The sequence below is a fragment of the Plectropomus leopardus genome, chromosome 15, assembly GCF_026936395.1.
Source record: "Plectropomus leopardus strain MGB_pleo_1.0 chromosome 15, ASM2693639v1, whole genome shotgun sequence".
Classification (NCBI taxonomy): Eukaryota; Metazoa; Chordata; class Actinopteri; order Perciformes; family Serranidae; genus Plectropomus; species Plectropomus leopardus.
The window spans coordinates 8,314,558-8,339,900 of NC_142190.1; the positions used below are offsets into that span (position 1 = coordinate 8,314,558).

Genomic DNA, 25,343 nt, shown 5'->3' on the forward strand with positions numbered 1-25,343 from the left:
CACAAATCTCCACATGACAAAGGTTTTTGTTTTGTTTTTTTAAATGGTCCCAAAACTGTCAAATGGTTACTGTGTGAGCTCAGCTACCATCATCATACATGAATAAAACCGGGATCACTGAATCCACAAGAGGCTCCGCTTTCCAGTCATAGCCAGTTTATGCAATTCTAATAGTCTTTAGGGACAACCGTATGCAGAAATATTCAAATACATTAGGGGGAAATAACACATTTGTACTTCAATGAGAAAAACTGAATGTTTTTTGCATGGTATTGGCATAAAATAGATTTTTCTGTAAAGGGGAGACTCAAGGGAACCCATTTTTATTAAGATATCTTGAGGTGAGAGGTCAAGGTGCCCTGTGAAAATGGTCATGCCAGTTTTTTCTTTTGCCAAAATTTAGCCTAAATTTGGAGTGTTCCCAGCAAGCTTGCATGACATGGTTGGTACCAAAGGATACCTTAGGTCTTCTAGTTTCATACAGTGCAATTATTCTTACTTCACTCAGTCTGCTACAGCCTCTGACAGACAGTAATGTCAGGACGCTGGTGTCTCTGCGGCGTGAAGGAAGGTATAAAGGATCATTAAGAATCATTAACAACTTGGATCTTGCTTTCCTAGATTTGGCCGACTGTATTCTCCAAGTTATGTAACATTGCGGTATCAACAAGCAATTTAATGGATTTAGTGTCATTAACCAAGGTGTAGGTAAAGGACAAAAGCTGACCTTTTGTTAGCACTGGAGGGAAAAGTCAGGGGGTCACCAACACCATTAAGAACCGGCCTCTAAGCTTCATGAATATTGATACCAAATTTAATAGAAAATTGACTTTATCAGTCAGGATATATGTGCAAGTGTCAGAAAAATTGTAATCACTACCCTTAAGGCTACCAAAGATCCTAATTAATATACCATGAAACAAGAACTTGTACATTTATAGAAACACAGACATCGGCCGACTTGACGTGAAGACACCTGTAGAAGGATTACATGCGTTCCTCTTGACAAACACTTCTCAGCAACACAGCGGATGCTCGTCATTACCATGCTATTTTTAGTTGATGTACAATGCCGTGCAGAAGTGCTGAAATGGATTAGCCGAAAGTGGTGATGTTTTAGCAGAAAAAGAGGCAGACTACCTGTGATTATCAGCTGCATGAAAGACACACAGCACAAGAGGCCATCCGCGGGGCTGCAATTTGAAGGAGAGTCCTATTTATCACACCTGAACATTTCCCAAGTCTTTCATCTGGTTGAGCAATGAAAGTGCAATTAATTTCCGACTCTGCTGTGCACACCTCAGGAACAAAAGCGCGACTCGTATCGGAGGAGAGGGGCTGGCAACAATTTTCCAACAGTTTGGGTTGAGAAAATCTCCCTGGAGCCTGAAGGACACGCAGGCAGATAATAGATTTACTGAGGGACTCGTGTGAGAGGGAATAAAGGAAATGTATACTCTGTCAGATAGACGTGGCTGCATGATTTCTCTCCTCGTTCATCTATCTGATGCATCAAGTTACAGCTGTGGACCAAATAGTAAATGGCTTGTGCTATTGTGACGATAACATTCCTAAAATGCATGTGCAGCATGAATGTGGAAAGTGCAAATTAGTCGACACGGAATTGGTAAACAGCATGAGAAATGACACACTAAAGGTGTTTTCACACAGGCATTGTTTAGGTCGGCCCAATCCAACTTTGGGCCCGATAGCTTCTACGATTTAGGGGGCATTTCAAACATTTGAGGATATTTCTCAGATTTCTTGGATTTTAGACGTTTCTAGGACTTCAGGACATATCTACAGTTTTGGGACCTTTCCAGGATTTCAGGGCATTTCTAGGATTTTAGAATGTTTCGAAGATTTGAGGACATTTCTAGAATTTTAAGACATTTCTAGGATTTTAGGACATTTTCTAGGATACTGGGACATTTCTAAGATTATCTAAGACATTTATAGGATTTGGGGCATTTGTAGGATTTTAGGATGTTTCTAGGAATTTTGGACATTTCTAGCATTTTAAAATGTTTCTAGGATTTCAGGACAATTCTAGGACTTTAATGACATTTGGGGCTTAGCTAGGACCTTCGTCGAGGGGCGTGGGGAATTCTCCATTGGTACATTTAGTTTTGTTTTTTGAAACAAGTTCTATTTTGATGCTGTTTTATGCACTCTGGTACCTTATGTATACTAAAGGCACAAAAACAATTCCCAGTGCCAGGGTGAATCTTTTAAATGTGAATTAGAAAATGGTTAGGGGGCCACCCGACACCCTTTCGGGGGCCATTTGGCCCACGGGTCTTAGTTTAAGAATCCCTGCACTTAAACCTCCATAATGGCTTTTCTGTCAATGAGTGAAAAGTAGTTCGTTTTAAAGGTAAAGACATTTTTTAAGATTAAGTATTCTGTTTCATTGCACAGCTGCTGATCAAAAGCATACTAATTGAAACTATAGTGCAAAATTGCAGCAATTTAAACAGTGAAATAACATCTAACAATAGCATTGTTTGCATCCTAACTCTCCCTCTTAGCTTGTATTGCCTGGGGCTTAGTGGTCCCATTACATGACAAAAATTAGGTTCCCTGCAATATCCTCATCAACAACAATTTCAGGCCCCACCCCTGGGGTAAGTATGTGAGCAATAACCCACTTACCCACCCTTTAAGTCTTTGTGTTACCTTGGGAAATTGAAGTCTGTGTGGGTCCAGTGAGCACATAAAAGGAAAAGAGGAATGTGACGAGCTACTGTAATTGCTCACAGGATTGAAATACACCTCCATCAGAATCAGCATTATTGCCCCAAAACTGCTCTCTACCGAACAGACAGAGAGGTAATACACAACATCCACTACGCAGGGTCACCACCGGCCTTTTGCATCATTTATGAAGGCAGAACAGGAGCAAGGGTCCAGCCTTTACCCAAACACACACACATTTATATGCCTGCACCCAGTGCTATAGCACTAATGATCTCTTTTCACCACTGACTCATAGACTGCTGTGAATGTAATCTGAAACTTATAAGTAACCGCAATGTTACATCTTTTCAGAACACTAGCAACACCTCAACAACCCTAATCACCTGGGAAAATGTTGGCAAAGCACTGATACATTATATTTGTAAGTCAACGTACGGAGATGTTGAACTTAACATTTATACAAGGCAGTTGGTTAGGAAGAGATCATTTTTTGCCTTAAAATAGCTAGTTTGGGGGACTCTAGCAATAAAAAACAACTGTTTTTGGTTGCACCATCCCAGGAGGAGACATAGCAACGTCTGTGTAAGAAACAACCAACGTTCGTGGCACAATGCCAGCAGGAAATGCAGCAATGTCCAGGTAAAAAAAAAACACTTTTATGGCACTCTCCCAGCAGGTACTGAAGTGAAGTCTCTGTGAGAAACAAGCATTTTCTGTGGTGCTATGCCAGTAGAAAACGCCGCTGTGACCTGCCATGATTCCAGTTGAAAATGTAGCGACGTCTCGGTAAAAAACAACTGCTTCTGTGGCATTATCCCAGCAGGAAAATCAGTGATGTTTCAATTAAGAACAACCACTTTTAATGGTACTATCCTCACTGGAAAAACAGTGACATGTCTTAACAAATCACTCAAGTTTGGCTGCTGGAGACACAGCTATGATTCACTAAATTCCAGTCGGTTTTGTTGTTAGTTGGTCTTGAACAGTGGTCTGCAGCTTGGCATCCACCGTCCCCTCCACCTCCACATGAAAAAGTCAGCTCATATACTACATCACTTTAGACATGTTCATGTGATACAAATAAAACTGTCAAATGTAATGAAATGCATACCGCCAAAATTTTCTTCTGGCGACTGGGCTTCGTCTCTCCCATTTAAATGGATCACTGCAAACTACATATAAATAACACGATACAACTCAACAGATTGGCAGCCTTCAAAATGAGCACAAATCAAACTGAAAAGTCTCGTAAAAAGTTTAAATAAAAACTAAATAAAACTGTAATTACAAGTTTATTGCTCATTTTAGGTGGTGTAAACTAATAAACCAGCAAATGATGGCAGCATGCTTATAAAACCCCCTGGAGCGCTGGTAATCAGCCTGAGCATGTTTTAAGTAGCTCTGAAGTGCGGATACAAATGTTTAAACATTTGTCAATATGGACATGCAACTCTTTGTCTATAAATTCTCCACAATTTAAATGTTCAGTAAATTTTACAGAAACCATGAGTGACAAAGTATACTTCATTCAGATTTTCCAGCATAGTAAATAAGGGAGACAAAATAAATCGAAGACTCCCTAACTTTGTAGAGGTCAGTAAGTCTGAATATGTGTCCATTCCTCGATATTCCTTTAGTCTGTAAGGGTCCACCTATCAAAGAATCAAAATGTTTTTTTATCAAAATGAATCAAAGTTGTGAACTTCTTCAAGTGAAGTCCATTGCAAACTACAGTATATGCAAGAGTTTGTCACACTACAACCGCAGTTACACTGACATAAAAAATATTTTCTAGGTCTCCTGCACCACGTTGATGGGTATGTTTTTCACCCCCGGGACGACCCCACAAATACAAAAAATAGACTGGAAGGCCAGTGGATTCTGTTATGTATCTTTCAGCTGTGGTAAACTGCGCTCTTTTCGGCTTTTCAACACTGCAATCACTCACTATCATAGCCAATAAGATTTCCTTTCAAAAGGTGCACTGCAAGGGTGGTTGGGCTCATTTAAATCAATGCGTCACAGTTTAAAGCACCTACTTGTGAGAGGGACTTTGATTTCCCGTGGAGCATCAGTAGATAGTGATACCTTTTATAGTTATCAAAAGGCTTCAGTATGTTTTCAGCGTCACAGAAGTGAGTAAAAAAGAATGGCACTCGGTGACACTACAAACTAAAAACACCACAGCTCACATGAAGTAAGATCCAAGGGTCTGAAATTTCAAACGTGTGGCTAACTAGATGTAGAGGTTAGAGAAGGGAGTCTGCATAGTCTGACATAAAGCATGTCCTAGTTATTATTATTCAAATAGGATTTATTATACACTTGTAACAAAAAATGATGCATTTTAGATTGTGTTTAGCCACATGCCAAACATGCACATTTTCAGAAACTAGAAGGTGTTTTCTTTCAAATAAAGCTTCATACGGGCATTTTGGCCTTGCAGTTCTGCCATTTGGATATACCAAATACGCAAAAATTACAAAAAAATTGATCTTGAAGACGGTCTTTTTATACCATTCCCAAAGCAGAACAACACTAGCAAAACAGCTTTTAAAAACTGCAAATATTATAAAATCCCAGCAAAACAAACCCATAAAACCTCATATTGACAAGACTTGAGATTTATGGTTTAAAGAAACTACATAATGGTACGCTGCAGAGGGAGTATCGACTGGCTTTGGAGATGTGTTATTGTTATGAGACGATGTGTCTTCACCTCTGTAATCTCATCAAAAGGACAGTAAAATGAAATCTTGTTGTTAAACCAACCATGGATTGGACATCAATCTTGAGAGGTGATGACACAGCAGCATCTATGTATCACTCAATGAAAAAAGAATAAGTTTAATAAAAGCACAGGTGGAGTCTATTAAAGTCAGATAATGCAATGTAATGTGTGTGTAATGTAATGCAGCTGTGTGTTTGGATGTGAAGCAGTGCCACAGCACCCTCTGGAGGACAGAACACAATACCAGCTGAATGATGCTTTTACATTGTATATGAGGATTTACATAGTTGATGAGGGTTTCAAATAATATATCGGCATCATTAATGACTGAATCTGCAGGGATTAGTAGTATTTTGTCTCTCTGCTGTGCCATCCACAAGAATAAGCCGCACTAAAAAGCTCTGAGGTATTAAGTCTTGCCTCCCTCTGCTCTCCTACAGGTACCTGAAGCCTGACGAGAACAAAAAGTCAAAGCACAAGACTGCTGTGAAAAAGAAGACACTCAATCCAGAGTTTAACGAGGTATAATCCATGATATTGTGCTAAAACCTTACATTTTGTTTTCTTTATTTATGTTTTTCCCTATTTTTCTTTTTACCCAACTTGAGTGTTTATCTGCTGCTTTTATGTGTTGAGCAACCTCCATAACCCCGGGACCTACAAAAGCCACTCTCAGACACCACGGCTGTCAGATCGAAAAAGACGCACATTTTTCCAAATTCATCACAAGATGACTTTTTGAGAGAGCAGATGAACTGTCTGTGGATGTGGGTAGAATATGTCACAGAAGTCAGCCAGAGACATATAGCTCAGCTGACAGCACTGATACTTCCACTAACCTTTTTCAAATATATGTTTGATGTAGCCCACCACAGATTGAGATCAGGAGATGCAACAGCCTTGAAAACACGTTTAAACAGAGTCGGACTGAAACTTAAGATGATGTCTTCCAGTCATCCACTGCTGTCATCACCATCATTGCTTTGAAGGAATTTGAAACCAAAAGTGATGACAGTTGAGGGGTGTTTTTGGTTTGTTAAACTCTAACTGAATAATGACTGTTACTTTGATTGTGTCTTATTTATTTATGAATATTTAATATTATAAAGAAAAAACACAACTGGCTGGGAAAATGGATCAGGAAAAGGATCAATTTTCTTAAGTCTGAAAATAGAGCAAAGAGGAGTCTAGAGTCTAGTTTTCTCTCAGTCCACATGAATCATAATAATAAGCTCAACGATTATTACAGGACTGTAGCCTAATGAAGCCAAATCTAAACTGCCTTCCCCAGCTTTAACAAAGAGAAAAAATGACTTCATGCAATGTAAAGGTGCCACTCATCCATCCAGGATTATCACCAATTGTGCGGCCAGTCCCCCTCCATTGTTTTAGCAGATTTGAGCTCATGTTTTTTTTGTTATTTGTTTTGGTTCATTTCCACCACTCTCAAGCAGCCCTGTTTCAGGTAGCAGCAGAGGAAAAGCTCTAAAAAGCCACTAAGCTCTATGTGCTCAGCACCAAACAGCAGACAGACACAGATGAAGACTACTTGGTGAACATAGTGAAGCATTTGCAGCTAAAGAGACAGATATTATCCTCCAAAATTAGTGGAGGAGACTAAAACAAGGCTAAAAGGATATTGGATATCACACTTATATTTGCAGCCAGAAAAACAAATTCAACTGAAATTTAAAATTGCTGCGCGTCTGCTTGCTTTTTAAAAGGCAACTGTTTCCAATTATCAAATCATCATTAGAAGGTGATAATTTGTCTGCCGGTATGTCCCCAGACCCCCAAGTGGCCAGAAAAATCAATTACAGCAGGTCTGAAATGGTGACCTTAAGATAATTTGGTTGTAATTTCAGAACTGTGCTGTAATGCTGCTCTCATTAGCCCTTATTTTCATCAGCTAAGTCTCACAAATGAGCATCTCTTTTGCAACCAAAATCACTGATTGTAAACACTGTTGAAATCAAAAATGCATTGCTGAACTCCCTGAGGATGCACCAATGTTTTTCAGAGGGAAGCCAAACATGTTTTCAAGGCCTCTCGGTGCGTCATGGCACAGCGCAGCTCAGCTCTGAAGTACCAGCCTGTATACGACGGCCCTGGCCAAACACTCCCACAGGCCAGCGGCTTGACATTTCCTCTGACATTTTTTGCAGCCATATCCCTCCATCACCTCTTGGCCTTTCTGTCAGAGGCGAGCAATGGGGTCTTCCTCCGTATCAAGGCATTGATTTCATTAAGGTGGAGCAGCAACCCTGATTGAACTACAGATTGAAATGCAGAATGAATTCCCTTGCTTCGTACGCTGCAAATTGATATTAGAAAATGGTTGTTTCATTTACTTTATTGATTACACTGTCGTTCTGGTAAAGTGCCCTGATATCTGTTTTAAATTTAATTCCTCTGTGATCCAATCCAGATACCTCTTGCACTTGTACTACATTGAGTCAGTTTGTTTCTGACTAATGTTTATTCTGTAGTAAATCCCTCCTAAAGTGAGAAAACACAACACTGCGTCAACATATTGGTTTGGGCACAAACAAAGAAAATTAAAACTCAATGAAGTGCTCACAATTCTGTGAATCAATTTGACCAAGTAATTTGTAATTATATTATGCAAACCCATCACCATGCATAAGAGTGTTTAGTTATCATTTTTCCACATGTACAGAGCCTTTAATCCCACATTTTAGGTTTTATACTTTGTGATGTGATATTTAATTGCATGTGATCGTACTGGAGAGTCTTATTTTCTGCTATTTTCTGCAGGAGTTCTGTTACGACATTAAATATGCAGACCTCACCAAAAAGACCTTGGAGGTGACAGTGTGGGACTATGACATCGGAAAATCCAACGATTTCATAGGTAAGCACAGGTGAACCGTGCCAGCTCTGCTTTCATCAGACATGACGACAACGTGGGATGAACTAAAATAGCTAGACTGTTATTCATCAGCATCAGCAGCAGCAGCACCGCTGGCCTTCTGTCCAGCTGAGTCTGCCATCTGCCCGGCCCCTCTCTAAGGCTGGAGGCTAGGAAACAAACAAGCACTGAGCCGTGCTGGCAACTGGCTGGTCTGCCATCGTGTACTCATGTCATTTTAAGCATGTTGCAGTAATTCAAAACCTCAAAATCAAGTTAATTAACATTTTGGAAAAGCAATTAAAAATCAGCAGCAGATTGTTTTGCCACAATTGAGTGGTGCAGCAATGATGTTCTTTTGCCGACCCGGAAGTTAACATCACCCTGGTTCCCTCAACAAAAAGCCACTGGGATTTCTCCATTGGATTTTGTATTATTGCAGAAGATAAGCTCCTTCAAAGCAAAAGATCCTTAGGTGATCTGGCCTCAACCATTCGAAATCTGAAAATATTAACAAGAACTGGACTCCACAATATGTCATTGTGTCAACTAATGATCATTTTAAATCACATTGGTTGCCCTAGGCAACACGGCAGACACATCAGAACAGCTGCTAAATGAACCTTGAGTGGAGACTGTTGTCAGGTAAATGACTGATACTCTCCTTTTGTCCTCTTTCAGGTGGTGTATCTCTGGGTATCAATGCAAATGGAGAGAGGCTCAAACACTGGTTTGACTGCCTTAAAAACAAGGACAAGAAAATAGAGCGCTGGCACACGTTGACCAATGAATTACCCGGATCATTAAATGACTGAAGACCCTCATCCTGTCGTCCAATCTGTCGGCTCCCGTCCCTCCCTTGGCTGCACCAGATAGGATTCCTGCCTTCATTTTCCTAACGCCTCCTCCCAGCTCTTCTTCTCTGGATTTTCCTCATGTTGGCCACAGTAACCTGTGACACCTCTTTGGGAATATATTTCCTCTCAACAGGGCTCAGTTAAAAATATCCTTATGTTTGTGTTCACATGTACAATAGGGGGTTGCATGGCGGCTCAGTTATTTTTCTTTAATTGGAAGTTCAATCAACAAAATGAATCATGAGGATTGTAGTGTTGAATTTTAAGCGTCATAATTCTTATTTCTTGTTTGATCAGGGTAGATAAAAGGAGCATATGCTTTCTATATGATGAGATCTTTTTCAGCAGCTCAGTAATTTACCAATGATTCACCAGTCCCGGAAACAGCACAAACAAAGCTTGCATACGGTCATGTTGGTGGTAAAAGAGTGGAGGATCTCACAAAGGATGTAGCAACATTTTGTACTGCTGGAGTCTGCAAAAATGTTTGGTGGAATAGTTCTCATTTGGATAAGTGAAGATGTTGCACTTTAATATGATTGCAATGCTGCTGGTTAAGGAAGGTACCGTCGTTGTTCACCCTCCACATAAGTGTCTCTGACACCATGGGTCAACTGCAAGCAGTTTGTTTTAGAAATCTGAAGGATTTATCATTTAGATTGACTCTTTCAGCCAGGTGGGATTACCTCCTTCAAATACACTACAAGTTATGGTCTCAGTATGCTTCAAACAAACTAGAACATACAATAGTGTTCTGAACTAAACTGTGCTCCAAAAAACACAACTTAAAGGAATACTACTCCCTTAAAAATGATCAATTGTATATTAAGCGCTAACCCTGTGTTACACTGTGTTTTCTCACACACCCCAACAGTGAACGAAGAATCCAAAAACAAAGAAAATTCCTAATAATTTTAGGTAAAAAAGGAGCCGCATTTCACAACAGCAAAAAATATTTAAAACAAACTGTTTACAAAACTCTTACATAACTCGTGCAGTATAAACCAAAAAGTCTCCTTTTGGTTGGTCCTTATTTCCTTGGTACTTCACATCATGCAGTCACGACATGTGCATTTTTACTAAAAACATACAACACTTCTGCATTAACAAGTCACACACACGGACGAGCCTGGGCAAGCGCCTGCATTTAAACTTTATGAGGTTTAAGCAAAAACTGCAGGCAATCTGAGATAATAGAATATGTAAAAATGTTTACATCATTCAGGAAATAATTATAGATCTAATGCCGACAGCTTATTTTCTATCTAACTATTCTCTAACTGTCTTCACCATTCTGAAACCATAATACAACAAAAGTCGAGAATAATTAATTTTCCCTCCTGACATCAAAAAAAGAAGCAAAAACCATCTGATGTTACTATTTTTTAAGTTATATAACATACAGTAGGTATGGTAAGAATTTGGCACAAACAGCTTCACAGAATGAATGTCTAGCTGACAAATCTACTACCTCTGGATCCATGCCATAACAATCTGTGCTACTCTAATTGCAAATACAGGATCCCCAACAATGTAAATGTGGTCTTCAAAACTGAATTGAATATTAGGCCAACAGAAGAACATTTACTCAATTATATTACATTTGTTTTAGGGAATAGCATAGAAGAATAAACAACATGGGTGTATATTATTATCTGGAAGACACAAGGCTGCATTGGTGTGGGTTGTTTCAGATGTTGGTGAAATGGTAACATTTAGGAGTTTCACTTTGAATTTGTAGGCTCATTAAACCAGGAACACTACACAGCGGCTTTTAACATTACAAGGAAGAATGTAACAACAATCGTGAGACAAACAGTAGAAATACGGCTTTCCCATTTTGAGAATGTGCCCTTGCACACTTTGTGCTTCGTTGAATTATAACATTTGCACGCAAAAGTAAAAAAAAAATCACACTTTTCTGATGGTGCCCTCTGTGTCGACACCCCACTGCCACAATGCAGTGGCCTCCTCTGTGGTCTGTCTGATGGTGGCCTACAGTGGGTATTGCTGTGTCAGATTGAGACACTGTTGCACCAATAAGTACCTTGTTTGAAGTATACTGAGGCCTTCAGTCATCTTCCCAGTAAGCTCCATTCTGTTTCTTGGAGAGCAGAAAGTACCATAACCATACCTACAACACAAAACAACACTAAATCTGGTTGTTAACGCTGGTAAGGAGACGAACGTTTGCAGTTGAGAGCCATACGTTCAGCTTGGGGGATTTATTTCAGGACTGACACTTATCTATAAACTACAGGATGATAAGTTACCAAATATCTATCCAGTAAACAAACTGTTAGGCCAGTGTGATACAGAAATCAACTGTGCCTCCTCAAGCAACCCAGTTACAAGAATATGAGTCTGAATTATATGTTTACGTAAACGACAGATGCGTTACATTTGCCTGTTACTATGTAGCGGATATGTTGAAACTTTACGTTTCAGCAAAGCTGTTGTTACTATGTGGTTAGCTTTGGTTATGGTTAGGAAGAGTTCATATTTTGGCTTAAAATGCCAAATGCTAAATGGCGGCGAATACGCCACTGAAAATGCAGCAATGTCTTTTGGTGGCACTATTCCGGGTGGAATATCTTTCTACATCTGTAATGTTACCTTTCAAATATTGTGATATTTACTGGAAATTACAAGATAGCTAACAACAACTAACATTGGCCAAAATTGCTTTTAACAATGGTAATTTCCCTTAGCAGAAACTTTCAGCTTCCCTGCGATCAAAGCAAGTGACAAGATTAAATGGTGACACAGCGTCCGACAGAAGATCATCTCACAACAGTTCACATGCTTGCAGCCAGCAAGGAGAGTTCTTTTGTTGGTTTCCACTCCAAAATGTTGTCGTATTGGCGCAATTTTAGCCCTTTTAAGAGATCAACTCTGCCATGTCTCTTATTATCACCCCAAAAAGTAAACAAACAGGGCATGCGCTGCCTTATTATTAGACTTATCGTGTTGTCATATTGCTTATTATAACTAATGACTTAAGCTCTTTTTAAAATTGCCAAAAGGTCATTGCAAACAGTCATACTGGTTTAAACTCCTGCAGCGGACCGGACTGGCAAGACCAGATATCGACCCAACTGTAGTAGCTACCAATGTAATTTGGTCAGTAGTCTTAAAAGTACAGAGTGTGGTGCCCAACACTCCCATCCACCATCCTCCTCTACCTCCCAATGACAAAGTCAGCCCATATACTAAATCACTTTAGAAACGTTGACATTATACATAATGTACAAATGTAATGTATCTGTGGTTTGCATAAATGTATGAAGGTAAAAATTACTTCTGGCAACTTTGCCTCCTCAAGCCAGCTTACAGCTAGTATTCATGACGTTACAAACACTGACTCCCTGTGTGTCTCTGTGTAGACTAAATGATACAAGACAATGCTGGGCGTCACAGCACCACCTGCATGGATTACTCACTGATTTTATACAACCTCTCATCTATAGAGCTGCCTAGTTTTGTGGTTTTCTGATGTCAAGGCTTCACAAGCGTTTGTCCATTCAGTCATCTCATCCAGACTTCTTATCTAAAGCTCTAAAGCAGCAGGTAGCTAAATCAGATATGCATTTAGAAATTCAAGTATAACTGCAGGTGAATCATGGGTACAAGGCCACAGTGCCGGTTTTAATCAGCTGGCTGTCCGCCTGTGGTCAACAGTGATTTTTGCAGTGAATGCTTTAAAGAACAGGAGTTCAGACTGCAAAGGCAAGGAGGAATTTCTCTCACTCGGTGCCAACAAGTGCAGTAAGAGCATAATGGTGTTATAGCAGCATTGACTGTATGATTATTCCGGAGCTGGAGAGGGTTATGAATACAAAAGAAGGTCTCATATGCACCTGATGATTCAGATGATCTGTGGATAATTTCAGCACAGAGGTGGAAAGTTTCACTGCACACTGCGATCACATCACACAGCCTGTGTGGAACGTAGAGAGCCCACTTGATAGAGAGCAGCTGTAATCAACAGCAGGATGAGGTTCAGTGGCCGACCCGCCTGGTCTGGAAATCACTTGTCGAACCACAACAACACCACATGATTGGGCAGCTCTATGGTGTGTGTTTGTGTGTGTGTGTGTGTGTGTGTGTGTGTGTGTGTGTGTGTGTGTGTGTGCTGCTTATTGTTTACAGAAAAAGTACTTTCGACAAAAAAAAAAAAACTTGCAGCATTTTCAACTGTAATGTGGCTGAAAATGTACCTGAGTCATTCCATAACTGGGGGTTCATTTAATGTCCATTGATGCTACTGATATTCTTTCTTGCCACTTTTTTCAAAAATCTCATATTACAGATTGTGGAGAAATTTATTATAAAATCTGACAAACATCTTGTGCACACTATACGTTTCATTTATCTTGAAATTTCCATTATGTTTTTATTTTGTTTTTACAATGTCCGTTAATTGGTCTTGGCAATTCTTAAAAGTGAGTTTTACCTTAAAATAAAGAAAAATGTCTCAGTTCATTAAAGAGCCAACCCAGCAATTTTCTTTTGCTGGTTAGACTAAGTGCTGCCGCTGCCACCAGCACACAGAAACCCCTTGCGCTGGGGTCAATGGAATTGCTATCATAAAGTGATGTAACAGAAAAAAATGTATTTACTAGGGTTCGGTAAAATACTTTCAAACAGTTTTAATGTTAAGCTACACACTGGATCAGACCAGTTTATCAAATTCACTAGGTGCCCCACATGATTCAGCAGCCACTACTGAGTTGTGCATAATGACACTGTGTCCTAACAGGAAACGGGCTTTTGACTATCGAGCAGCATCACGTAACCTCTGAGCTCTCTGTCCACACTGAATCCATTCAATATACACCTCTGTCACTTAATATAAACAAACCACATAGCTATCAGCTGTGCACTCGAGATCAGACTGGAGATTGTAAACACTTAAAAGATGGGTGAGTCGCCTACTTGCTATCTTCCTATGTTTGTAACGTCACATTTTAAATCAGAAAACATGTTTTATAATTTGATATTTTCTGGAAACTACATACTAGATAGCCAACAGCAAATGATGTTATCTTTGTTTGTTTTTAGCAATGTCAATTACCTAAGCAGAGACTTTCAAATCTAAAATGTTGTCATATTGGCACAGTTTAAGTCTTTTTAGGAAAATAACTCCATGTCGCCATGTCTCCTTTCATCACCAAAAAGTAAAACATCAGTGTTTCCATTGCCTAGCAGCTTTTCACCCTAGCCTCATCACATCCCTTTATTTTTATTGGGGATGCAGGATATTGAAGGTTTTGGTCGATATCAAATATACCAGTACATAATTTAATTGGTCAATAATACAAATATCAATCATCAAGTTTCTTCTGTAGTGGAATTAACATATTATGCATATTAATATTATGCATATTCTTATTGTGATGGCCCACCAGCAGATGAAGACATGAAATACAAAGCTTTTAAATCTATGTAATATTCATTCATTGTGTAAAATATGAAAAATAATTTAACTTAGGACTGATGTTTCGCACATGTTCACTTTGTCAATAAAAACAGGATTGGTTTGTGATATCTGCAGAAAGCAGCATGTTGGCCAATTCTGATATTTCATTTTAAAGCCAATTTCTGCTGATACTGACATTGCACTGATATTATCATTCATCCTTTATTTTTATTTTTGGGGTCTCTGACCTTCACCTCTGTGGCTTTTTCTCAGCCACCTCTCCTTCATGATAGCATTCAATAAATTTCAGCACCTCAGCATGTGCTGCAAGATTTACCATCTTTCTCGCTCTAACTGCCTTTCCCTTTTCCCACATCCTTGGGAAATAAATAGTGTGTGAAAGGTGTGTGAAAGCCGTGTGAATGCAGCACGAGAAAACTGATCCATGTTTCAAAGTGTTAATGCATCCTTTAAAAAACAAAATACAGAAAACACTTTGAGCTAGTTTGAGTGTTTCCCTGTACTTTGCAAGAGCACGAACGCTCCCTGTTGCCATGGCTACAATATGTTTTGTGGCTCGGTCCGAGCCACTTTGTTAGGGGAATATTCCAACTTAAATGATTGTCTTTTATTGACAAAGCACATTACTTCTGTACTTTCAGTATGTCAGATGTACCCCCAATTATCAAGTGACTCACCTGCTGCTTATCAAAAGGGCCGAATTTTCAAAACAGAAAGTTTACGTCAAATATAAAAAAAAAAAATTATATCAAAAGCATGTATTGTTTACAACAGCCTATCGTTGCTGAAGTTCAAGTTTGCTGCTGAGAGGGCAAACACGCCCCTTCCGAAAGTCACTGCGATTATTCAGTTGTGCAATGCAAGCTTTGCTGAGATGGACCAGGATGAGAATGGCAGATTTTTTAATATACTAGCCGTGTATGTATATTGTTACTATGTATCTGTTGAGGGTTTTTTTTATGTAAGAAGCTCCACTATAAATGTATCAAACAGAATGTATATGTTTAACCCCTTCTATTCCACAGTAGAGAATGTGCAGCTTCGTGTGTTGTTGATCTTGTTCATACGTCAAATCTCAAGCTCTGTATTTGGAGCACACATATCTGGGAATAGAGATGGTTGAACCCATGAGCTCTGTCACTCAAGTCAGATAACAAATTTTACTTTTACTCCCTCTAGCCTGTTGAATTATTTAAGTTTTTTCTCTTTATTTTAATATTTTATGTTACAGTTAGATACCCCGAGACCCTGTGCAGCCCTGGAAACTTACCAGGACTGAAAACTCCCAACTTTAGTTGCCCTCATGGACCAGTGGGCTGGGATGCATGCCATGTATTTGTGATTTTATGAGTTGATAAAGCAGTATGACCTTTTCTGCATGCCCCCCCAACACCCACCTTTCTTGTAAACTCCCACCGTGCAATGAATACAGAACACAACACAGAATAAGGCATACAAATAGTCCTCTCGTAACGTTAAGGATTCCTGTCAGGCTTGCAATTCAGCTAACAGCTTTTTGTCATTACCTCACGTCACTGTAAGTGATAGGCCGGGCATGTTTGTTTCTAGGAGCATGTCGATCCTTTCAATGTGACTGTTTTTATAATCACATCTTTATTTATAATCACGAACTGCCCTAATGTCCATTCGTTATATTATTTGACCCTTTCAAATCCTCATTTTTGACATAGTGTTATGAGAGTTATCACATTGCTTTCACACTGCATTCTGTTCAATCTGAAGAAAATTTGATTTTGACAAATTGTATCACACCTTCAAATCTGGGGAATTAAATGTTTAATGCATCGCATCAGCCCTTACTTCTCCTTTTTTTTTTTTTTTCAAAGTGTTAACAGCCTCTTCAGCCACATTGATTTGTGATGCACAAACCGGCTGCGAAACCTCTTTGGCATCTCAATATAATCCTTGACACAGCAGTGATCCCCTCTCTCTCTCTCTCTGATGAATATGTAATGAATACAACCAACATGTGATTTTGATTTTGTAATCTGTCTGCCTTTGTATGCAAGCTCAATATTATGGAAAAAAACACAACTGCATGCGTATGTTCTTGGTTTTGTCATGAGATGATTTTGCCTAATGTTTGATACTGTTTTCTGTATAAAAAAAAATACATGACTGTGGATGCTCTAAGATTATGCTATAAGTCAGTCTTTCTTCTGGACAACATTTTGTACCTTTGAACACTATCGCATTGCCTGTTTGGCTGCTGTATTGAATATCTGGAAGCGTGACTTGATGTGAATTAAAATCTCTCCTTTGTTGTTTTGTTTCCTTTTTAACACTCAGGCACTTGTTTGCATTTTTCTGGTTTGCTGAATGTATGACTATAAATGCATTGTCACCAATTATATTTTAGTCCCACGCCAACTGGACGGGTTATTGTGCCTTTCCTTGATTCTATTTCTGTATTATTGCTCATATGCTTTTAGGGGAATAACTAACTACTGGATTATTGCAAAAAATAGTTTATATACAGTATGTTGCAATAATTTTAAACTTAAGAAAATACATCCAAACAGACAAAGCATAGGAAATTTAAGAAAACATCCTCATAAATCTGACAATAAGTGAAGTTAAGAACAATTCTGCAAAGAAAAAAACAAAAACACATTTCTTTTTGCTGACACATACAGGGCAAGATGATTTTCTGGTTAACCACAGCGTTGCTGGATTGTAAATTTTCAACATATCTGCTACATAATAACATGCAATTGTAACATATCTGTGGTTTGCAGGAACATACCGTGCCAATACTTTTTTTGGCGACTGGGTTTATGTTGGTATACCAATAGCTGCTGACTTCATCAGTGGTTATTTTCTCAGACTTAACAACTTTGCTATTGAGACATTGCACGGGACAAGTGCTCCCTGTGATAAGAACAATGATCTTTATTTGCAACAGAGTTTCTCTTTAAACAACTTTGCAACTTGAAGATGCTGAACAAACCTTATTTTTCGTCATTACTATACAAAATAAATCTTGCAAAAAAAAAAAAAAGTTTTTAACCAGATGGCTAAAGCTGCTAAAGCTTTTAATGTTGCAGTATAAGCACAAATTCAGGCACATTGAATCTGGAAACTCTCTATATATATTACAGTGCTCTACCTTCTAGTCTGTCTTACACTGAGAGCTATTCCTATTCAGAGCCCAGCTGCATTGTACAGGTCTGTTGAAAAGACAGGCAAGGGGTCTTCCCGTATGGGACAAGACAATTCAAGAAGGTACAGATTTCCCTTTTGTGCCTTTTTTGCCAGATTACTCTTGCAGAAACCCAGAAGGCTGCACAGTTCGGATTCTCAGGAAGGTAACAAAGGAAAATCAATTAGCTGTGTGACTGCCTATTTCTTTATGCCCTCATCCCCTAATGCAGCCCACTTCAGTACAATAGTGAAAGAGTCTACACTCTCTGTCAGTGACATTCAGGCACTAAAATCCTCTCACACAGGGATGTCAAACACATGGTCTGCGGGCCAGACCCAACCCACTAGAATGTCCAATCCGGCCCACTGGATGACTGTAGTGTGATAACTTCAGAGTTGTCTTTAAATAGTAAGTTAATGCCCAAAAGACTTTTTTCAGTTGAAAAACAATATAGATGGGTATTTAGTAGTGTTGTTGATCAAGTCAGGTTGGGCTCTTGACATTTTACTGCACAGTGTTAAAATTCCACATACTGTGTATAAATATGCATACTGACCGCCCTCTAAAAGTTGAAACCTGGTTATTGCAATTGAATTTTGCTATTGGCTGATCATGGCAGCAGGAGCCTTTCGTGACCAAATGACCTCCCTGTCGCTGCCCCATTACTGCCCTCTTACCGACTACTTCGTGTGTGCAGCGAGGACTTTCATATTTTATATTTATAGACTTTTTTCACATTCCAGGGAGGAGGCACTCAAGCCAAAAGTAAGTGGTTTAGTTACTCTTTAATTCCAATTATTCAAGTAAATGCACTGCTATTCCTATTTTGCCACTAGGTGTCACATTGTCCTAACAAGAATAGCAGACCCTATGCTGGATAAGCCGTTATAGATTCCAGGTGCTTTTGGACTACGAAACACAATATAGTCATGTATGGGCTACTGTTCATGCAGGAGTCATCTGTGAAAACTGTCTTTCTCAAAAATGAAAAAAGAAGGGCGCTCCACACAGTCATTTACTTCTGGCGGCCAAATAGATTTGGCTCTACACTCTCACAGTGCAGAGTGTACGCTGGGCACAGACGGAGCAGCAGAACACCAGGTGCTGAGTATACTGAGTATACAAATACTGCTGAGGAAACAATATATGGAGAGCTCCACCTGCACTGTGTTCACAGACACACAAACAACTCAGAATTTAAAGAGGAGACAGAGCAAAAGGGACATACAGACTTAAGGTTAGAAAAATGAAGTTAGCTCTAAACAGATCAGCAGATCAGTTATCCACCCAGCATTGTTAAAACATTTAATTTGTATTGTATGTGTTGTAAAGTAATGAACAAATGTAATGTATCTGTGGTTTGCAGAAACGTACACCACCAACATGTTTCCTGGCAACTGGGTTGATTTTTGTTTCTTTTTACATATACTGTGCAATTACAAGCCCTTTTTCCAACAACATGGCAGCTGTTTTCAGCAACAATACCACCAACTACAAACTCACTGATAAACCCACTGTACACTACATGCCACAAAGACAGTTTCAGCAGAGAAAGTTTTCGTCCTTTTTGTTGTTCTTCCTATGTTTCATCATTAGAAAGAAGGATGACTGTCCGTCCCCTCATTCATTTAATCACCTAGCAAAAATCCAAGGCCCATATAATCATAAAACACACATTCACAATATCTCTACAATTATTGAATGATGAGACATCTGTGAAGAAAACAATGCAACCAACTTGACTGACGAACGCAAAAATGCACAATTATTCTTGGCACTTTGTCTGACAGCCAACAATTGAAGGATATTTTTTAGGGATGTATACAGAACTGCGGAAGAAACCCATTTACTTTGCTGTCAAGAGAGGGATTTGGGGGATATTTTGAACTTGTGATTTATGTCTTTGAGCAAAACAGAAATGAGAAAATTTCAGCTTTCAGCCATCTATCTAACAAATGGAGAATTCATGAAATGATGAACGAGTGGCTCTGGTGGCTCATTGAATCCTGCAGCTGAACTCTGAGGACTCTGCCTCTGCAGGTGAAATGCAGAAAGAGAGCAGTACAGCTCGTCGCAAGACACATGCAACAGGCGTCACAGTGAAGCTGAGGTTAATAAGGTAATTTTCTTGATAATACCCTTAAAAGGTTGAGTGTGATATTTCCGTGGGAAACATTATCAGGCGTTGTTGAGTGTGAGTTAATGACAGTGTTAGTATCTGACCTCATGATTTCTGTTTTCACTATGCCGGGGGTGACCATGGCAACCACAGAAATCACTGACTACATAGCGCATTGCATTTTAAAATACACTGAAAGGGGAGAATCCTGGCAGATATTAAAGGTGTTAAGTGTTTAAAGGGTCTTGACATCCATATCACCAGATGCGGTTTTATTAAAATGCAGCAGAACAATGGGCCTCATGCAAGAACCTCTCATACAAACAGATTTATTCCTAAGAACGACCTAAAATGTATTTAATCCTTTGAAAGCTGAGCAAATTATTTATTTCAAAAACATGAGAAGAAATTCCAAGTTACAAGAACATTACTTGAAATGTAGAAAAAAAAGGTTAAAAAAAACAACAAACATACAATCAAATAAAAAGAGGTAAAAAAAAAAAACAAAGACAGATAAATAGATAAAATAGTTAATTATTCTTATTATTTAACTTTTTGTCCTTTTTGTCATTTTCTTGAACTTTTCGCTAATTTCTTGCAAATCTTTGGTTAATTGCTTCTTTATTCTCTCAGTGCTTTTTTCTCGTGTATTTTTAAAAAATGAAGCCAATTTGCTCAGGTTTCAAAGGGTTAATGACATGATCTCACAAAGAAGCATCGCCTCAAAAAACAAGAGGAGGCTGAAACAAGCAATTAACTGCAAGTTTGTGCAGTTAGAAGACTGAGCCCAACTTTGAGCACTTGCAGCATATTTATAAATGCTATTCTAACTGCTACTGTAATTCTGAATATATAATATTGAAATGTAATAATTACAAATAACCTATCTTCCTTTAGACTACAAAATAAAATATAATAATATTATAAAGTAGTTCACTCATTCTTTTTGTGGACGTTATGAAAATTTTGATATTTACACAGTTTGAATACAGTGACGGCTGATTAAAAGTTGCAGCGAACACTTACACAACCTTTCAGTTTAGGTAACAGGCTTTGGTATGTTGTGTTCTTGAGGGTGTACAAAGTCCATTCATCCATGGAGAAGGGTGTTTGCACAGATCACAGTTGTGTGTACTGGTGGAGGGAGGTACTTCTAAGACGTGGGCTGAGACCTGCCAACACCCGGGTTGTTCTCAGGATTTCATCTGGGTCACGGGGAAGAGATTATGGCTTACCCCTGTCCTCCACTTAACATGCCTGTGTGTGAGACTCTGCTGCCTCTTAAATGACAGAGAGCAGCAAAACACAAACTTCTAAACATGGATTCAGAATCCATTCAGACGTCACTCAGCACTAAAACCTGCTCATTTTTTAATAACTTAGCAATGAAAAAAGCTCAAACCCACAGATCAGTGTAATTAAATCAAAGACTGAAACACATGGCTCCTATAATCCTTCAGCAAAGGCCAAGTCTGACTCTCAGCACCTGATCACATTATTTCTGGGAAATATCTGATGATTCAGACACCCAGGTAGAATCACATTCATTATGGATAAATGGCATTAAGCGACCAAACAAATTCCTCTTCCTGCTAATTAGCAGCTGTTCAAAATCTACAGGTGTTCAATGTAACACAACCTTTATATGTTTAATTATCTTTACGGTTTATCTTCTCAGAACACGCGTTCTGGTCAGCCACGTAATCACTACAATGTTAACAATGTACCTTTCTGTAAACCGTGAATATGTTACATTTGTGTTTTGTTATCTGGTGTATATGTTGAAACTTTAAATTTCTTTACATGTCAACAATGCTGTGGTTAACATGTGGTTAGGTTTAGGCGAACTGTGTCACAATCCCGGCTGCAAATACAGCAATGTCTCTGTAAAAATCAACCATTTTTGTGGCACTATTCTGCCTAGAAGTGTAGTGTTAAAATATGTATGTTAAAATAAAAAGCTTTTCAAGGCACCATCTCGGCAGAAAACGCAGAAGTTTCTTTGGAACAAAAAAAAAATTAAAAAAAAAAAAACTTTTTGGCACCATCTACAGCAATTTTGTTGTTTGTTGTACTCGAACAGTAATTAAAAACAACCAAGTTTGGAGTCACAAACACCGCTGGCAAATGAAAAATATGAAGCCACAAACACAGGTGGAAATGCTACGAAGGGTTGTTGGTATCGAACAGTGGTCTGCAGATGACTGCGGCTTGGCAACTACTGTATCTTGCTTTGGTGACACACCATCCACTATGCCTCCTTCTCCTGATGACAAAGGCAGCTTATACTGAATATCACTAAAAAATGTTTATATGATAGGTATGGAACAAACAGACCACATTTGTGGTTTGCAGAAATATACCATGCCAGCAATTTTCTGGCAACTGGGCTGCGATCACATAATAATACCAAGAAACTTTGGAAACTACTGCAATTGAAGTCACAAAGGTCAGTTGTTAAATTTAGTGGAATGGACTAACACTTTGAATCGAGCATTCAAGCCAAAATCTCCCTCAAAATACAGTAGCACAGATGCTCCAGTCGAGGACAATAGGTTATTAAAAGTGTCATTAAACTGCCATTAAACTGACAGACACATGACTGAAAAGAGAGAAAATTCAATAGGTCTCACTATCACACCTCACACAGACATGGTGACAGACGGAGGAAGAAAAATCGAGCGTTTGATTGATATGAATGTTTGAAGACAAGTGACGTTTTTAAACATGCATTGTATACTTTAATAGAAATCCATCTGAGGTTCATTTCGTCTAAATCAGGAAACAGTCGAGTTAGTACGAAGCTGCTTTTAGAAACTGTATTTGTCATCTCCATCAGGTAGAAATGTTTACTTAAGCTTTACTTATATCATTAAATTTGGACTGTAGTATGTTTATGTGTGGTTAATGTGATACATTTTGAAAGGAAATAACATGATGGCAGCATAAACTCAGCGTGATGAGTTTATATTACAGGTGAGCTGAGAGCAAAGTCAGTCCAGTCCCCAGAGGGAAATAATGGCATTGTTTCTGAAAACCATAATTACTTACATTTCATTTGTATTACATCAGCATTTCTGAATTGAGATAGTATATGAGCTGACTTTGTCATTGGAAGGATGAGAGGGTGGTAGATGCTGTGACACCTTAGCGAGATGCCTGCTAAGCTGCAAACCACTGCTAAAAACAAACAGCAGAACTGGTTGTTCATCAAGTTATCGCTGCATTACAAGCTGCTTTTTAGCCACCAAACCTGGCTATTTTTTAGCGATCTGTTACAGTTTTTCTCTGAATAACATGCTGGGTGACTTGTTTTCCTTTATGCAAATGTCCAATAATCTGTCTGGTACGATCATGACAGGTGACAGGTCAATTTTTGATCTATTATTGTAATTTCAACAAACATAAGTAGACAGCTTTTATTGAAAAAAGCTTCCACAGAGCTATAATCAGTGACTATTTGGCCACAGCTAAAATGGCAGCAGCAAAGTATATCCACATGACCAAATGTGTCCAGCAGTTAAAACCAGGTCTGATTATACCTGTGTTACCCCCTTTATGTGCTTTGTCTGAACCTCCCAAATCTCTTTTCTTCATTGTATTTTGGCGGTTGCATGGTCACTGGTAGGGCGCTCAATATGAAAGTTTCTAATCCAAGTTTCACCTCTCGTCACTGTGGTCTCCTTTGGTATAAAGCACCTAATAACAGCCGAGTAGATTGATAGTGTGCAGCTGTGCCGTTCACTGTGCCACACTACAGTATTTTTTTGTGAGCTGCAGTAATCAGAATCCCCCCCCCCCCACCGCTTGCTGCCATTTGGGGCCACTGATGTGTGAAGTCGTTTTGTACACCTTTATGGACAACCGCATCTAGAAAAGTGCTGAGTGTGCTCAGAAACTCTGGTGACTCAGAGTCTGGAAGCTGCAGGAAATCAGTCTGCTGGAAGCATCGATTAGAGCCTGAGGCCGACGGGAACGAATGTGAGAGAGAGTTTCTGACCAAACATGGTTCACTTTTCATGCAGATTCCAGAAAATGTTTCGCCTCTGTGTTGGGTAATGCCTTATTTTCGACAGCACGGAGACTCAATTTGCCTTGCTTGGGGACCACTTTTGCAAAATGACAGAAGGACAGGGGCCAGTCGCAGCAGCCCTGCACATGTTTGTAGGATTTTAGGATGTATCTAGGATTGTATGATGTTTGGACATTTGTAGGAATTTATGAACTTAGCAATTTAAGAAATTTCAAGGACTTTAAGATGTTTTTAGGATTTCAGGACATTTCTAGGATTTTTGTACATTTCTATGATTACTAGACAATTCTAGGATTTTAGGACATATCTAGGATTTTAGCACACTGCTAGGATTTATGATGTGTCTAGCATTTTAGGACATTTTTAGGATTTTTTTGGATGTTTCTATGTTTTTTGCACATTTCTGGAATTTTAGGACATTTCTTGGATTTTAGGACGTTTCTATGATTTTAGCACATTGATAGAATTTTAGGACATTTCTTGGATTCGGACATTTTTAGGACTTTAGGTTGGTTCTAAGATTTTAGCTTAGCTAGGAGCTCTGTCGGGGGGCGGAGGATCCTCCACTGGCACTTTTTTTGATAAACAAGCTCTCTTTTTATGCTTTTTGATGCACTCTGCCACCTTATGTATACTTATGCTGTACTGCAGGTAAGGGACATAAAATATATAACTCAGAGTACACCGACTCTGAATCAACTGCACCACTCCTGAGCCACACAGATTTTCCCACACTGTCAACTCCTCACACAGACAGCTGTCATTTGCAGCGTCTGCGATCTGCTTTTAAGACTTCTCAGTAAAGCAATCATCATACTGCTGCCAGAATTTAAAAAACGGTCCCTCGCTCAGCTGCCTTTGGCTGTCATCTCAGCGTGCTTTTATGCTCCACTCCACCTCCTCCTGTGTTAATTCTGCTCCTCAGAGGCAGATCCAAGTCTGGGAATGAGCGTCCACTGGCAGGATTTCCACTTTGGTCTTTGGGTTTATAGTTTTATGAATAATGTGACGTCACACTTCAAGATATTTTCAGAGCAACTACAAGAAAATACTCTTCAAAAACACTGCCGTTACCATCAGCATGTTGGAGTTAAAGAGCAAAGATTTTCACTTTCTCTCTCTATTAATGCTTCACACAATACTGGGGGGAAAACTGACAGCATCATGAGACTCTTTTCCGCTCAGAGTTTAACTTTGTTCAAGTTGCAGCATTCAAGGCCGACTTCCAAAATGGAAGGAAGCTGGAGCAGATAAGCACAAAGCAACCCAAAAACAGTCTGCAAAAAGCTCCACTCACGTTGAAAAGGCTGCTGTGTGCTGCTAAAAACACCTCATGAGTGATCAGGTCCTCAGGCTCTGAGTACCTTACAAGCATATGATATAATAAGCTACAGACAGGATGTTACACTGTAATGAATGGAA

General features: G+C 39.1%; 1 protein-coding gene and 1 long non-coding RNA gene across 3 annotated transcripts in view; one reads left to right on the top strand and one right to left on the bottom strand.

The window, feature by feature from the left end:
- Positions 1-16,888, top strand: part of doc2b (double C2-like domains, beta) — a 150,039-nt gene extending 133,151 nt beyond the window's left edge. For both annotated transcript variants that reach the window (XM_088088910.1, XM_042499800.2), the window contains 3 exons: positions 5,872-5,953; positions 8,210-8,306; positions 8,985-16,888. In XM_088088910.1, the coding sequence (XP_087945036.1) occupies positions 5,872-5,953; positions 8,210-8,306; positions 8,985-9,118 (313 nt within the window). In that variant the 3' untranslated portion in view covers positions 9,119-16,888. The remainder of the gene's footprint in view (positions 1-5,871; positions 5,954-8,209; positions 8,307-8,984) is intronic.
- LOC148187217 (uncharacterized) overlaps positions 1-25,343 on the bottom strand; it is a 190,454-nt gene that overhangs the window by 147,443 nt on the left and 17,668 nt on the right. The gene's annotated exons all lie outside the window — the stretch shown is intronic.